The sequence below is a fragment of the Gossypium arboreum genome, chromosome 13 (assembly GCF_025698485.1).
Source record: "Gossypium arboreum isolate Shixiya-1 chromosome 13, ASM2569848v2, whole genome shotgun sequence".
Taxonomy (NCBI): domain Eukaryota; kingdom Viridiplantae; phylum Streptophyta; class Magnoliopsida; order Malvales; family Malvaceae; genus Gossypium; species Gossypium arboreum.
The window spans coordinates 6371588-6387416 of record NC_069082.1 but is presented as its reverse complement, the minus strand read 5'-3'; the positions used below and the strand labels follow the sequence as shown (position 1 = coordinate 6387416).

The following is a 15829-nucleotide window of genomic DNA, read 5'->3' as shown; positions in this document are numbered from 1 at the left end:
TTACAATCAAAGATAAATTTCTGATTCCCACGGCGGATGAGTTGTTTGATGAATTAGGCACATCTTAGTATTTCTCTAAGTTAGACTTATTGGCCGGCTACCATCAGATTCGAGTTAAAGCCGACGACGTTCACAAAATAGTATTTCGGACTCACGAAAGACATTACAAATTCCTTGTCATACCGTTCGGTTTAACCAACGCACCCTCCACATTTCAGGCAATAATGAATGATCTTTTTTGGCATTTTCTTCGCAAATTTGTTTTCATTTTTCTGGATGATATTCTTGTTTACAGTCAGCATTGGCACGAACATTTGGTTCATGTTCGGTTGGTTTTGTAGACGTTGCGAGACAATGGGTTTGTCGCTAAACGTAGTAAATGCACTGTTGGCCAGCAATCCGTTGAATACTTAGGTCATATTGTCTCTCCGGAAGGTCTCGCCGTAGATCCCACCAAGGTCGATGCCATCCGTAATTGGCCAGTTCCCACTAACCTCAAGGACGTTTGAGGATTTTGGTGCATTGCAGGTTATTACCGTAGATTTATCAAAGGCTTTGCTTCCTTGGCGTCACCAATTTCTGATTTGCTACGCAACAGACAAACTTTTGCATGGACTCCAGCAGCTCAGCAAGCGATGGATCAGCTCAAACATCGTCTTTGCTCTCCCTCAATTCTTAGTCTTCCACAGTTTGATAAAGAATTTCAAATTGAAACGGATGCTTCTGGATCGGGAATAGGGGCTGTCTCGACACAAGATGGTAAGCCTCTCGCCTACTTCAGCCAAAAACTTAGCCCAAGAATGCAGAGTGCGTCAATATACAGTAGAGAAATGTTTGCAATCACTCAAGCTGTTGGTAAATGGCGTCAATATCTGGTGGGTCGTCGATTCATTATTCTCACAGATCAGCGCTCCTTACGGGAATTAAATCAGAAAACTATTCAAACTCCAGAGCAACAACGCTGGTTATCGAAGTTAATGGGATACGACTTTGAAATTCGTTATCGACCCGGCAAGCTTAATAATATGGTAGATGCTCTTTCCCGTACAAATGATGTTTCTCTCATGGCCTTTTTTCGCCCAATATTTGGAATATTAGACAATATTCGCACAGCCACCGCCCACGATCCTGCCTTGGTAACTATTCGAACAGCTATCCGCGAGGGACATTCAGATTATACTGATTACACGGACCATGATGGATTGTTGTTATTTCGGGGTAAAATTCTTGTGCCCAACGAAGTTTCCCTTCGATCCTTGCTCCTGTGTGAGTTTCATAGTTCTGTGGTTGGGGGACATTCTGGAATCACTCGGACTTTTTAACGTTTGGCTGCCAACTTCTACTGGTTGGGTATGCACAAGGCAGTTCGACGGTTCCTTACCAAATGCCAAACTTGTCAACGTATGAAAAGCGACAGCTTGGTACCAGCTGGGTTTTTGCAGCTTCTTCCTATCCCCGAACAGGTATTCGAAGATATTTCTTTAGACTTTATTGTAGGACTGCCAAATTCAAAAGGGAAAGAAACTATTTTGGTTGTGGTTGATCGCCTGACCAAATACGGTCATTTCTTCGCTCTTCCTCGACACTATGACAACAAATATGTGGCGCAAATTTTAGTTCACGGGGTTGTGAAATTGTATGGTATTCCACGTACGATAGTCAGCGATCGTGATCGAATTTTTCTTAATGATATGTAGACTGAAATGGCCAAGCTTCAGGGAACAAAATTATGTTTGAGCTCTGCTTACCACCCACAAACAGATGGTCAAACTGAAGCGCTGAATCGTTGCCTAGAAATGTATCTCCGTTGTATGGCTGGTGACAACCCGACTAAATGGGACTCATATTTGGCCTGGGCAGAGTATTGGTACAACACTGCTTATCACACATCTGCGAGAATGACTCTATTTCGTGTACTTTATGGATGAGATCCCCCTACGCTTCTATCGTATTTGGAAGGTAGCGCTTCGAATACTCAAGTCGATCAAGCCTTGAAGGATAGAGATGACTTACTCCGTGTGTTGAAGCACAATTTGGTTCAAGTACAAAGCCGCATGAAGAATCAAGCTGATAAACATCGTCGCGAGTTAGAATTCGAATAAGGTACATGGGTCTATGTGCGGCTCCAACCTTATCGGCAACTGTCTTTACGCCTAAGGAAACACGACAAACTTGGCCCAAGATTCTTTGGCCCTTACCGCATTTTAAAACGCATTGGGTCTGTAGCATACAAATTGGATTTACCGAATTCGACTCGTATACATCCTGTTTTTCATGTGTCTCAACTCAGGTCCTGCAAGGGTCAACCGATGCAACAAATCACTCCACTGCCATTGTTGCTCAAGGATGTCTTACCAATCTCCGAATCTGTCAACCTTGAGGACAAGGTCATTTTTCCAAGAGGGGGACCTGTTACAGAAGGGACTGAGGCAGTGGCAAGGGATGTTGATGATACACTTGGAGAGGGGAGTAACAACCCAAGAACGGTTAACCAGACTACCCATGAATTACGCAGGAGCATGAGAGAGAGGAAGGCACCTAAGGCCTTAACAGATTTTGTCTGTTTCTAATAGACTTAGCATATAAATAAGACTAGTCTGTAAAGGAAAATCCATCAAAAATACTTGGAAATTTTTCAATTCTCAATCTACTATCTTTTTTCTGTTTCTATTTTATTTTCTCTACCTGCATCCACAACATGTGCTTAATGGCATTTGAGAAAAATGGAATAATATTGAAAGAATGTCATTCAACTATGAGATCTCCACTTTTCAATGGTTCCATCTATTCTTATTAGAGGAAAAGAATAAAGTTGCTCATCCAAGCTGACGATTATGAAGTATGAAGGGTGATCACAATGGGCCATCAATCCCTAAGAAGAGAATAAAAGACATCATAATGCCCAGAGAAGAAGATAAATGGGACGAAGTGGCTGTGAAGGTGGCTCAACTAAATGTCAAAGCCATGCATACATTATTTTATGCTCTTTGAGTGACAATGCCAAGAAAATTTGAGACAAACTTGAAATGACTTATAATGGCACAAGTAAGTCAAGAAATCCAAGATAAGTTTGTTTACATTGAATTATAAGTATTTCAAGGCCATGCAGATGAGGGACTTAAGGAGATGTTTGATTGCTTCACCAACATCGTCAATGGTCTCGATGCTCTTGGTAAGGCTTATCCAAACAAGGAGTTGGTGAAAAATATGCTAAATAGTCTTCTTAAATCTTGGGAAGCAAAGCTGACAATCATTGAGGAGTCCAAAAACTTGAACAAGCTACCTTATGAGGGCACAAATTAGAGTCGATGTTTTAAAAGAGGCAAGCTTTTTTAATTTTAAAAATTTGGTTTCAAAGCGAAATGGATTGATTTTTTCATTAAAACTTTCAGGATCAGGTTAGAATTGGATTCAACAGAAACCCACCCAACCCCATTTCCTCTTTTAATTTTACAACTATTTTATTACAATTTTATTATATTTCATAATTTTATGAAGATTGATAACACTATTTTAATTTTACAAATATCATTTTGTATATTTCATTATAATTTCTTGATTTTATAAAGTTTTATAATCTATATTTTTATTTAATTTTGTAAATTTAATATATTATAAAATATTATTTAAAAAAGGGAGGAGATTGAAAAATCTATTTTGATAACCAAAAAGAGATTCAATTATTTAAATAAAAAGTAGTTTTAAAGAACATCAAATGGAGAAGTATTAAGATGTAAGGCTAGTTTAACAAATAAACTTTTGGAGATAAAAGTACTTTTGAGATAAAAATATTCTAAAACAAGACATTTTTACGAGAAAAAATATTTTTAAACACCAAAAATTAACCAAATAAATAAAAATTTAATTCTTTTCAAAAATTATTACTCAAAAATATTTTTTAAAAACATTACTAAATTAACCTACGAGTTAAAAACAGTGGAGCTCAGGCCCATTCCCTATCATAATAGATCGCACAGAGAAATATCGACAACGAAAAAAGAAGGGTGATCAGACATGTGCTATTTATTATCCAACTAACATACCTCCACCCATCTATTATTTATTTATTATAAATGGGAAAAAGAAAAGAGACAATGTTATCTATTCTTTGGTAATTTGATATGGGAAGCAGCTGCAAACCCATATTTGCAATAATTGAGTTCATTATTGATAGGGCATATTGGTACAGTTACTCCATCTTTCACTCTTTCAATATCTTTTTATATATTTCCATCAGTATGAATGCATGTGTATCCATTTATATCAATCGGTGAAGATTCATGGAGATTGCATGATGTGATTGCATTATGTGTATCCATTATTCTTGTTAGTAAATATTAGACTAAGTTAACGAATTAGGAATATGAGTTGAAATAGCTTGATGTGTGTTAGATTTTAGATATATTTCACTATATAATATATTTTTAAGATTTAACAAATTCCTTTATTAAAAAACGAGAGTAAGAATCAACAATATATTACAATAGAAAGATACTCAGTAATCTCAAAAAGATTAAACAATAAATCATAGGAGAAAAATAAAGTTTTTAAGGTGTGTTTTAAGTGAAAGTGAACCATGATATATATATAAGATTTTTATTGGCTCAAAACCGCTAAATAGATTTGACCCGGACAAAAATAGTTTAGAGCAATGTTAGACAAATTTACTTAAATATAGCTTCAGTCGGTTAAGCTATTTTTAGGTTAGCTAAATATATGTGTTACTAGTTAGTCAAAAATAGTTCAAAAATGATTTAATAAATCTAGATTTTGCTAAATATAGCTTCAATCGATTTTGGTTAAATATAGCTTTTAGCCAAAAATAATTTTAAAAGATTCTGAACTTGACTAAATATAGGTGTTATTAATTAAGTAAATTACTCCAAAAATAAAAGAATTCAATCATCACGATATATCACGCATAAAGGAAACCCATTAATGTACATTACACTAACCTTTTAGTCTCAACTTAGTTGTTACTAAAACATTGAAGTATAATCTTTTATAAACAAGAATCTATTATGCGGAACAGTAAAATAGATTCAAATAATAAGTATTTAATAATTTTATATATCCACTCCAAATTTATTTTGAATAGTAATTAAAATATTTAAATTTAAATATTAATCGAATCTGCAATATCCAAATTCACAAACAATAAAATAATCATTACCATCCTTCAATCAAAATCAGACTCTTAATGCAAACAAAACTAATAAAAATAAAGTAGTGAAATATTGTTACTAAAATAAAAATAAAAGTTTAAGTAACTTTTATTATTAAAATATGATAAATTTTAGTAGTATTTATAATAATACCAAATCATAAGTAAAATTGAAATAAATAATGTTACCATTTATATTACATGTATAAAAATTTATGTATTATTTATTATATAAATGATTAAAATTTAATTCATATACCTTTTCCTTTTTATAGCAGATTAAAAATTATAATAATGTAGGGTGTTTATCTTTTTTTTTATCAAATAAGTCCATTTAAGTACAGTTTTTAATAAAATATTAAAAATGGAAATATAAAATAGTAATGTGCTTCAACACACTCAAACTTATAATTAGGAGTGAGTAAAATTAGATTCGACTCAAAAAAATCGAAGAAAAATTCTAATTTCGAGTTAAACGAACTGAGTTATTCAAGTTATTCGAGTTATTTGAGTCAACTTGAATTTTTTTCAAATTTCGAGTTCGGATCGAGTTGAATTTTACATTATAATATTTTACATTTCTACCCCAAACCCTCAAACATTTTTTCTTTTCCCCCAAAGCTTTTACTCATTTTCACTTTTCCCTCAAAATTTTTACTCCCCTCCTATCCCAACCCCCCATCTACCTCAAATTCATTTCCCACCATTTTTTTTTGTTAATATTTTCCTTCCAAAATTTTACTCTCCCATTTACTCTCTCTAAAAAATTTACTCCCAAAAACTCTCAAAACTTTTTATTTTCCCCTAAAATTTTTACTCCCCTCTCATCTCATCGTCCATCTACCCCAAACCCATCCCATCCCCTCCCCCCATTTTCTTTTTAATATTTTTTCTCTAAAATTTTACTTTTCTTATTTACTTTCCCTCAAAATTTTACTCCCCAAAACTTTTTATTTCCTTCATAAACTTTTACTTCTCACCTTTTATCTCCAAATAAAAATCAAAATCATCCAAAAAAATCTCTAAATTAAATAATAATAATTTTATTTATATATACTATTTATATTATTAAATTAAATTTCACATTTTGTATTATTTAAATTATTGAATTGTTTAACATATTGAATATTTATATTAAAATTGAATTATTAATAATATCATAAAATATTTTGTTAAAATTTTATATTGGTATCAATTTCACATTTTATCTCTAAAATAACTTCTATTAAAAAATCACATTTTGCATTTAATATATTTTTAATTTCAAAATACATAATCGAAGATAATTGAAGCAACTAAGTAAGTAAAGAAGCTAACTCATATATAAAAGATTAATAAATAAATAAATTATAAGGTGATGAAAGTTAAATAACAAATTTGATTACGGTAGGTGACAGTAGTTACAATGACTCAAAATTATTTTTTAAAATTTAACTCAAATAAATATATTCGATTCAATTCGAATTTCATCTCACTCAACTCGATTCGAGAAAATTTTAAATCGAGTTAGAATGATAAAATATAATTCGTCAACTCAATTAACTCGAAATTTTTTCATTCGATTCGATCGAACGCTCACCCCTAGCTACAACCTCCTGCATTGACAATAATATCGATACCAATCAAACTAAAACTCAATTGGTTAGTTCTTTTTAAATTTAAATAACTTAAATTAATTTTTTTCTCCTTTGTTAAATGAAAAAGAATATTTTTTAACCTCTTCCAAAATTAATAATTAAATTTAATTTTGTTTAATTAAGATAACTTGTATGGTATTAATGGATGTATCATTTTAGATATGCCATTTTAGGTTTATTTGTATTTTTTTACAAAAATATTTTCATATTTATATTACATACATACAAATGTATCTCAATAATAGATGACTATAAATATGTTTATCTGAAATAGAATTTTAAAATTATCAATTAAGCCACAACAAAGGCTTTTCCTTTGCCTATAAAAGGGCATCGTAGCCTTCTTCAAAGCTGAAAATATGTTTAAAATAGTTTTAAACAAATAGTTCTAAAAAAAGAAAGAAGAAGAAGAAAGCAAGGAAGGAAGAAGATGGGTCTTCCATGCACTATGGCTCTTTGGTTTCAGCTTCTACTTTTGATGGTATAATCGGCAGTTTCTTTGCTTACCATTTTATATTATATATAATAGTGTGTTTTAGTGAAAGCTGTGCATTTAAAGTAATTAAAACTCTTATACAGTGTGGCAGTGGGATACATGGTGTGAAGGATTTGAGGGAAAAACAAGGGGATGCTCAACTTGTTAGAAAGGTGGAGGATAAATATTCTCTTGTTTCTAATATAGCACATCCTGCAGCTGAGGAGTCATCTTCTCAAGTTGCTAAGCAACTGGGGGATATATATTCTAGTTTTTCTGTGTTGGTGGACAAAAGTACTAAGTTGTCTTCTGATCAACTTGCTAAGGAGCTGGAGAATAAATATTCTAGAATTGCTGCCTGGAAACCTTTTGTTGACAAAGGAGCTGGAGGATAAATATTCTAGAATTGCTGCCTGGAAACCTTTTGTTGACAAAACTCCCCAATCATCCTCTCAACTTGCTAAGGAGCTGGAGGATTCCGGTTACAATATTCCTTCTTAACCCTCTTCCCCATATGTTAAATAGTTCCTTCATAAATATTCTACTATTTTTGGAATGTAATCCCACTTAATAAAGTGTGTGAATTTGTATGGTATCTTTTTTACTTTCTTTCAACTTTGCATCTATTTAGTAAATATTAATAAGGTTAAATTTTGTTATTAGCCCCTATATTATGTAAAAGTTGTGAATTTAGTCTTTATGTTCTAATTTGGTAATTTATAAACATTTTACTCTTTGAAATTTTAATTGATCCAAAGGTAAGTGTTAAACTCGTTACTGTAAAAAATAGAATGTTCGTAATGACAATATATAGCAAAAAAAAGGGAAAGAAAAAAAAAGAAAGAACACAGATTTTTATGTGGAAACCCATTTGAGAAAAAAACTCACAGGCAGAGGAAAAAAAATTCATTATGTTGAATTCGAATAATTACAAGAGGAGTAGACTATGTCTATTTATAGGCTTGTAAAAACATATTCTAATAGGAGTGTAGTAATATTGAAACACCTTATTCTAATCAATATCAAATAGATGGAGTTTAATAAGGTTTAAAAAAAACCTTATTCTAAAATAAAATAAAAGAAGTGTAGTTCTATGTGGATTTTACTTTTATTTTATTTTACCACTGTATTTTATTTAAATAAGGATTCGAGTCACTCAATTCTAATAATCTCCACCTTGACATGAATTCCCAATGAACAAGTTCTTCATCGTGAACACTCAACGAACAAATTCTTCATCGTGAACACTCAACGAACAAGTTCTCCACCTCTTCCATAAAACCCCTTAAGGATTTAACTTCAATAATGAACACTAACCAAGTCTAAGTAATACTCAAACTTGGTTATAGGAAGTGACTTAGTCATCATATCTGCAGGATTTTCATAAGTACTAATTTTGCTAACAACAATATCACCATAAGCAATAATATCACGAACAAAATTGTAACACCCTTTACCCATGTCCGATGCCGGAACAGGGTATGAGGCATTACATGACTTAAACATATACATTCATGCAAAAATCGGGCCATAAAATCTCTTTTAATTCAAAACCTTTCAAACACATGCATGTTGTCCCTTATTTGGGTCTACGAAGCCCAAAACATTCATCGGAATTGATTCGGGACTAAACTGAGAACTTTAAGAAGTTTCAGGAAAACTTAGAAAATTTTCCCATGAAATAGGGTCACATGCCCGTGTGGACATAGGGACACGCCCGTATGCCTTTGGCATGCCCGTGTCCTCAGACCGTGTAACTCTCTGTTAATGACGTCAACATGCATATCGAACCACACGGCTGGGCCACACGCCCGTGTCTCCAGGCCGTGTCTCTCACACGGTTGAGACACACGTCTGTGTCTCAGCTCGTGTGGCCAACACTTAGACTATTTTCCAAGCCTTCATGTTACCCATAATCTTTTACAACCTTATGCACATCAAAATCGCAAATCATGGCATTTTAGTGATTAAACACTCATTATTAAGACATATCCTTAACATTAACATGTCTTCTTTTATCATTATAGTATGGTTACCAACTTATTCATCAAGCACTCATGTTCAATCATTATCACGTTGTGTTTATAACGTACAATTACTATATGGCTATGACCACCTCAGTTGGTCATAGAGCATACATCCAACACACATGTCATATTACTAACCATGCATGGCAAACAAACATAATCACATTATAAACATTAGACATGACATGAATAGCTAGGCTTACAAGCCATAATCAATATGAGCCATATCTCGTGGCCATATGCATATAACTTAATATAAGCCAACACATTTGCCCAAAGCAAAATAATGCATGTCAATTAACTAAATCCCTATACATGCCACTCACTTGAAAATTTCTAATATATACTTTATTTTTTTTTTCAAAGGTAGCAACTTGATAGTGTGATGCTGCCTCCGACGATCTCCAACCCCGAGCTAATCTGAAAACACTAAAGGAAAAAAAAAAGGAAGGGAGTAAGCTTTATAGCTTAGTAAGACCGTATGAAAATAATAAGCTACTTATCAACTTGCTTCTCATGGTAATACAACCCTATTTGCATTTTTACTCATATTCTAGTCAAGCTGTCTTCTCAAGTCACAGTCACTAAATTATTTATATCTGGAGCTACAAAACTCCAAATTAAGTTCTGATAATTTTTCCTAAACCTAGACTCACATATCTTCTTACCATAAAATTTTTAGAATTTTTTGTTTAGCCAATTAGTACAGTTTATTCCTTAAATTTACCCTTTTTCGCTGTCTGACAGTTCTGACCTCTCTTCACTAAAAATGTATTATCTCATAATAAGGGACTCGGATGATGTTATCATCTATTTATATTGAAAATAGACTCATTAAGAGTTCTAAGAATATAAATTATAACTCATAAATATTTTTTTACAATTTTCAATGATTTTCTCAAATCAGAACAGGGGATTTCGAAGTCATTCTGACTCTGTCTCACAACAACTAAAATATTTCATAGTATGAAACTCTTTTGCTTACAAAATTTCTTCTATGTGAAACTAGACTCATTAGGCTTTAATTTCATATTTTATTCAGCCTCTAACTCAATTTCTACAATTTTTGGTGTATTTTCAATGATTTTTGGTTACTGCTGCTGACTGAAACTGCTTTATTATTACATTTCACTCTTTCATGATCATTTTTAAATGGGCATTTATGCCAATCCATTTCTCCTTTCATGTTCATTAGGCCACCAAGTAACGGAATATACATTTCACGTTTCAATTTAATGTGGCCTCAAAGCCTCACACAAATTCATCAATCACATTTCAACCATCATGATAAGAATACATATTTGTACATCATAAACATAAAACCATAATCACAAGGTCATCACAAATTTCATTTTCATAGGCATAACTTACTTATTTGTATCTTTACCAAAGGTGCATCATTTCATGTTTTCAATAGCATTTGAGCTTCAAATACATACCTGTACCATTTCAACATGCTCATATATTTACCTTCTCGCTTTCATCACAAGCTTTGAAATTTCCGCTGAACCACTTGGAATTCCAAAGGATAATCGGGAAATCTTATACATATCGATGCCGATGCCATATTCCAGATATGGTCTTACACTGGCTCTCATATATCAAGGCCGATGCCATGTCCTAGACATGGTCATACACTAGCTTTCATCTGTTGGTGCCGATGCCATGTCCCAGACATGGTCATACACTGACACATATCAAGCCAATGCCATGTCCCAGACATGGTCTTACACTGACACATATCAAGCTAATTCCATGTCCCAGACATGTCTTACACTAGCTCTCATCTGTCGGTGTCGATGCCATGTCCCAGGCATGGTCTTACACTGACACATATTAAGCCGATGCCATGTCCCAGACATGGTCTTACACTAGCTCACATAACAGCAGTGTCTCGATACCCGTATCCTAGGTATTTCTAAAGGTCCAACCGGGATTTCTCAAGGGTCACATCATAGCCAAGCTCGTTCGAAGAATTGATCATACAATTCACAAGATTCGTCACCATAAGAACTTTCATTTCATTTCATCATCCTATAATTTACTCATCTCAACAAGTTGTCTTATTTCATCGAATTTCCAATATTTCATAAATACACCTAGTGAAATCGACATATTAAGTTTTCGATTATTTCATAGGGGTATAACATTTTCTCATACACCCTAGCACTAATAAATAATTCAATAGAATAATAGCAAGAATATTTTCAAGTCTAACAATAATAACATTAATAATATGCTTATTTAATCACACGGACTTACCTCGAATACGAAAACGGTAATTTTACCATTAGTCCATAACCTTGTATTTTCCCGAATTAAGCCCGAATCTCAATTTCCTTGATAATTGAGCTTTGAAAAGCTTGAAACCCTAGCCATGGAGTCATGTAAATTTCGGCAGCCATATGAAGAAGATGAGCAAATTTTTTTTTGGGTTTTATTTTGTCTTTTATGCCTTAAAACACCCAAATGATCAAAATGCCCTTTTTACTAACCCTTCAATTATTACCCTTCCATGTCTAGTTTTGTCGATACCAAAATATGATGGTTTATTTGCCATTTAAAGACCTCTAGTTTAAACCCCCATTTCAAACAAGTACTTATATTCAAGAACTCATATTTTGCAGTTAATGCTATTTAATCCCAATAATAAAATTTGGCACTTTATCAATAAAATTTACTTAACAAAATTTACACACAATCACTCAAACATATCATGGACTATAGAGTATTATAAAATAAATATTTCTATTCGGATTTGTGGTCTCGTAACTACTGTTTCAACTAGGCCCTATTTCAGGCTATTACAAAAATGATACCGAACATCAATGTTTTTTGTTCTCTCATGAAACATTTGATCTTTTGTAAGAAAGATGACACTCTGATTGTCACAAAATACTGTATTGATTTGAAGGTCTTCATTGAGTTAACTAAAGAGTCCCTTCAACCAAATGGCTTCTTTACAAGCCTCAGTAATCACCATGTACTTAGCTTCAGTGGTAGACAAAGCGACTGTAGTTTTGTAACACCCTAAACCCGTATTCATCACCTGAACAGGGTTACGGAGCATTACCGGACTTATAACTCAATCAATCAAACATTTCATGTACATTTCTCAATCAATTCAAAAACCATTAATAAACATTCATATGGTCTCTAATATGAGCCCTTTGTAATAGCCCATTTTCGGTAAAAATTGGAACTGTGGTTTCGGGACCACAAATTTGAGCTTGTAATGATCCCTAACCCCATACTGTCGCTGGAACAGGGTTATGAGACATTACCAATCAGTACAGTACAATACAGACATTAATTAAATATAAATGTTCTGACTCATCATAATTTTAAGGTGACGTCCCTTTAATGGGCCCTCGCGGTCCAATATGAACAGTAAAATCAATTCGGGACTAAATGAGAATTACTACGAATTTTTCTTTCAAATTTCAAATTCATACTATATACCATTGCCAACCATAATTTACTTATTTTATCAATACTTTCACAACCTAAATGACTCTCATAAGACATCCTAGGTACATGCCATTACCAATACTCAACATACTTTACCTCATTGAATTCGGGATCGGCCTGGGATGCTGATTCAACGGTCTAGCCTTAACCTGCGCACGAAAACAAACCGTACGCTGAGTATACACTCAGTGGTATTTCTATAATTCGAACACTTAAACAATTATAAAACATATTAATTTATATATATTGAACTTTTCAAACTCAATGAGTATTCAAACATTCAATTCCAACTAATGTTTTGGTCTACTTTAAATTCAAAATCATTTATTATTTTTCAATAGCAATTAATCAATCAGTAATATTCATTAACGATAGTCAATCAGAACAATTATTTATTTAGTAATAGTCAGTTATTCGGTAACAATCAATTATTCAATAATAATCAGTTATTCAGTATCAATCAATTGATCGGTTATCCAGTAACAGTCAACTATTCAGTAAAAATAAAATATACAGTAACAATTAAATTATTCAGTAATAGTCGATCTTTCCAATTCCTTTATTTACCCCTATTAACATGACTCGGACCTGAGCGGATACAGATCCAACCAACACACCAAGATCGGCACATAGTGCCTCATCGGCCAAGTCGAACAAGAATAACAATAACGATCGATACAGAGTACCTCATCGAAACAAATGAATAAAGATAAGATGCGGTACAGAGTACCTCATCGAAAAAAATTAAAACAAGATAAAGAATGATAAGAAACAACATCCGACACACAAAGTGCCGAATCGGTAATAATGTGATAAGATAATGATGAGTCGGTACATAAGTGCTCGATCGATGGCCGGCAAAACCCGTACTCTTTTGTATCCTATGGCATGCCAACTATATCCGACTAACCCGACTAGTTAATAAGGTATTTAATTCACTTTCCAGTTTTAATTAATTCATATTTTAATTAATTAACTATATATTTTCAATTCAATATAATTCCATTACTTTTCACTAATAAATATTCAATTTCACAATAATCACAATTTTCTATCAATTTCATCACACTTCCAACTACATATATTTTCCAATATAACAAATATTTATTATTCAATTTCCACATCAATATTCATTTCAATTCAAACATTCATATATATTCATAAATCAATTCAATATAAATTTATCACAAAATAAATCAATTTATTTCAATTATAAAGACACAATACAAATAATTCCCATCTTAATTATTTATCATAATATTTATCCAAAATTCAATTATCATAATTGCACAATGTCTCATGCACACATATATATATATATATATATATATATATATATATATATATTTTATAATATATAATTCAATTTAATTCAATCAATATGAATTCATCACATACCAAATTAATCCATTTCCATTATAAACACAATAATTCTCACTTCAACATTTATTAATTGCATTGAATAAAAAATATAACAATTAATAACTAGGTTCGGATTATAGAAATACAAACCGTATTTTCTCGAGCTAACTCCGGTTGTTTTTGCCATTTTTCCTTGCTTAGCCGAGATTTCCCGAGACAACGTTAGCTATGGGAATTAAAACAATTCATATTTGTTAATTCACTACTAATTTATATCTAATTAATACAATTTCTATTCAATTTCTACTTTAATTTCAATTTAATCTTAACTAAATTCACTTACTTTTTCTATCTCAATTCATACTTCATTTCTATTCAAATTTTGTCCAAACTCATACTTAACTATTAAATTTCCAGCATATTTTCCTAATTTCAAAATTTCATCAATTTAGTCCCTATAACATAAAACTTATGAAATTACTTTACAATTCAATCCTTATTTCATTTCTAACTTGAATTTCTATCAATCTAACCCCTAATTCATCTTTTTATTCAACATGAACAATATTTAGAAATCTAATAACTTTCAAAATATTCACTTAATTTCATCAAAACCTTGTCCCAAAGCTTCCAAAACATCAAAATTAAGTAAAAAGGGCTAAATTGACTTACCTATTAAAACTTCAAGCTTCAAACTTTAATTTTCCCTTTTCATCTTTATTTTCTCTTTTTCTTTCTTTCTTTCCCCTGCTCTCTGTTTCGTCTCCTTCTATTCTCTTTTCTATTCTTTTATTTACTTTGTTTTATATATATATATATATATATATATATATATATATATATTATTTATTTATTCATGTGTATATTATTAATACATTTGTATCCATTTATAACCATACATTTGTCATAATTTAGTATATTTATTTCATAAAAATCTTATAATATGATCATTTAATTAGTAAATATATTTTATAAATAATAAATATATATTAATGATTAAATACATGTATTACAAATGTATATATTTTATTTATACACTTGTATCAAATCATATCCACACATTTGTCTTTATTTAATTTATTCATCATATAATATTAATTTAATGATAACAAATACATTAATTATTTACTTAAATAATACGTAAATACATAAATATTTTACAAATGTATGTACAATATTTATTACACATGTATTTTATTTTTGCCATACACTTGTATTTCTTTTAATTTATTTAATAATAACACCTATTAAATAATAAGAGTTTAATATAAAACCATAATAATAACAATTATTACATTTAATATACATAATTCAAGAAAAATCTTGATTTTTCTTCCATTTACCGCCTCATCTATTGTCAATGGCTTAATTCTCATTTTAATCCTTTTTACTTTCTTTTAATCTGCAATTCAACTTTCATCATTTATTCAATTTAGTCATTTTTCCTAATTCCTCTTAATTAAGCTAAATTCACTTAATTAAATCCTAGTTAATTACTCAATTAACTTCGTAATTATTTTTCATAAATATTTTCTAATCTATTTTTCAGAAACAGAGACCCGAAAATATATTTTTCCTATAACCTTGAAGTTCGGGTCGTTACAGAGCCCGAAAAATGAAATTATTTAAATTACATAAAATGGTAGATGTTCTGATAGAAATATGGCATGAAAATTTTTATAGAAAAATTTTA

The 15829-nt window shown here is 31.4% G+C and overlaps 1 protein-coding gene and 1 long non-coding RNA gene across 3 annotated transcripts; one reads left to right on the top strand and one right to left on the bottom strand.

The window, feature by feature from the left end:
* Positions 1 to 7059: 7059 nt before the first annotated feature.
* Positions 7060 to 8033, top strand: LOC108465947 (uncharacterized). The gene is made up of 2 exons (XM_017766325.2): positions 7060 to 7282; positions 7381 to 8033. The coding sequence occupies exons 1-2, from the start codon at positions 7232 to 7234 to the stop codon at positions 7669 to 7671; spliced, it is 342 nt and encodes a 113-aa protein (XP_017621814.1). The 5' UTR covers positions 7060 to 7231; the 3' UTR covers positions 7672 to 8033.
* Positions 8034 to 9431: 1398 nt separating this feature from the next.
* Positions 9432 to 14936, bottom strand: LOC128286459 (uncharacterized). 2 transcript variants are annotated; one of them, XR_008277035.1, is made up of 5 exons: positions 14809 to 14936; positions 14287 to 14362; positions 12871 to 12923; positions 11566 to 11674; positions 9432 to 9732 (listed from the first exon to the last, which is right to left on the bottom strand). It is a non-coding gene; the product is annotated as an uncharacterized LOC128286459 (long non-coding RNA). The 2 variants fall into 2 exon arrangements; XR_008277036.1 differs by lacking the exons at positions 9432 to 9732; positions 11566 to 11674 and adding an exon at positions 11940 to 12352.
* Positions 14937 to 15829: the final 893 nt, after the last annotated feature.

Excerpts from the sequence above, each read along its gene's own strand:
- LOC108465947 (XM_017766325.2), top strand. The coding sequence starts at position 7,232 with ATGGGTCTTCCATGCACTATGGCTCTTTGGTTTCAGCTTCTACTTTTG. Across the intron at positions 7,283-7,380 it reads TTCAGCTTCTACTTTTGATG|TGTGGCAGTGGGATACATGG; the intron begins GTATAATCGGCA and ends ACTCTTATACAG.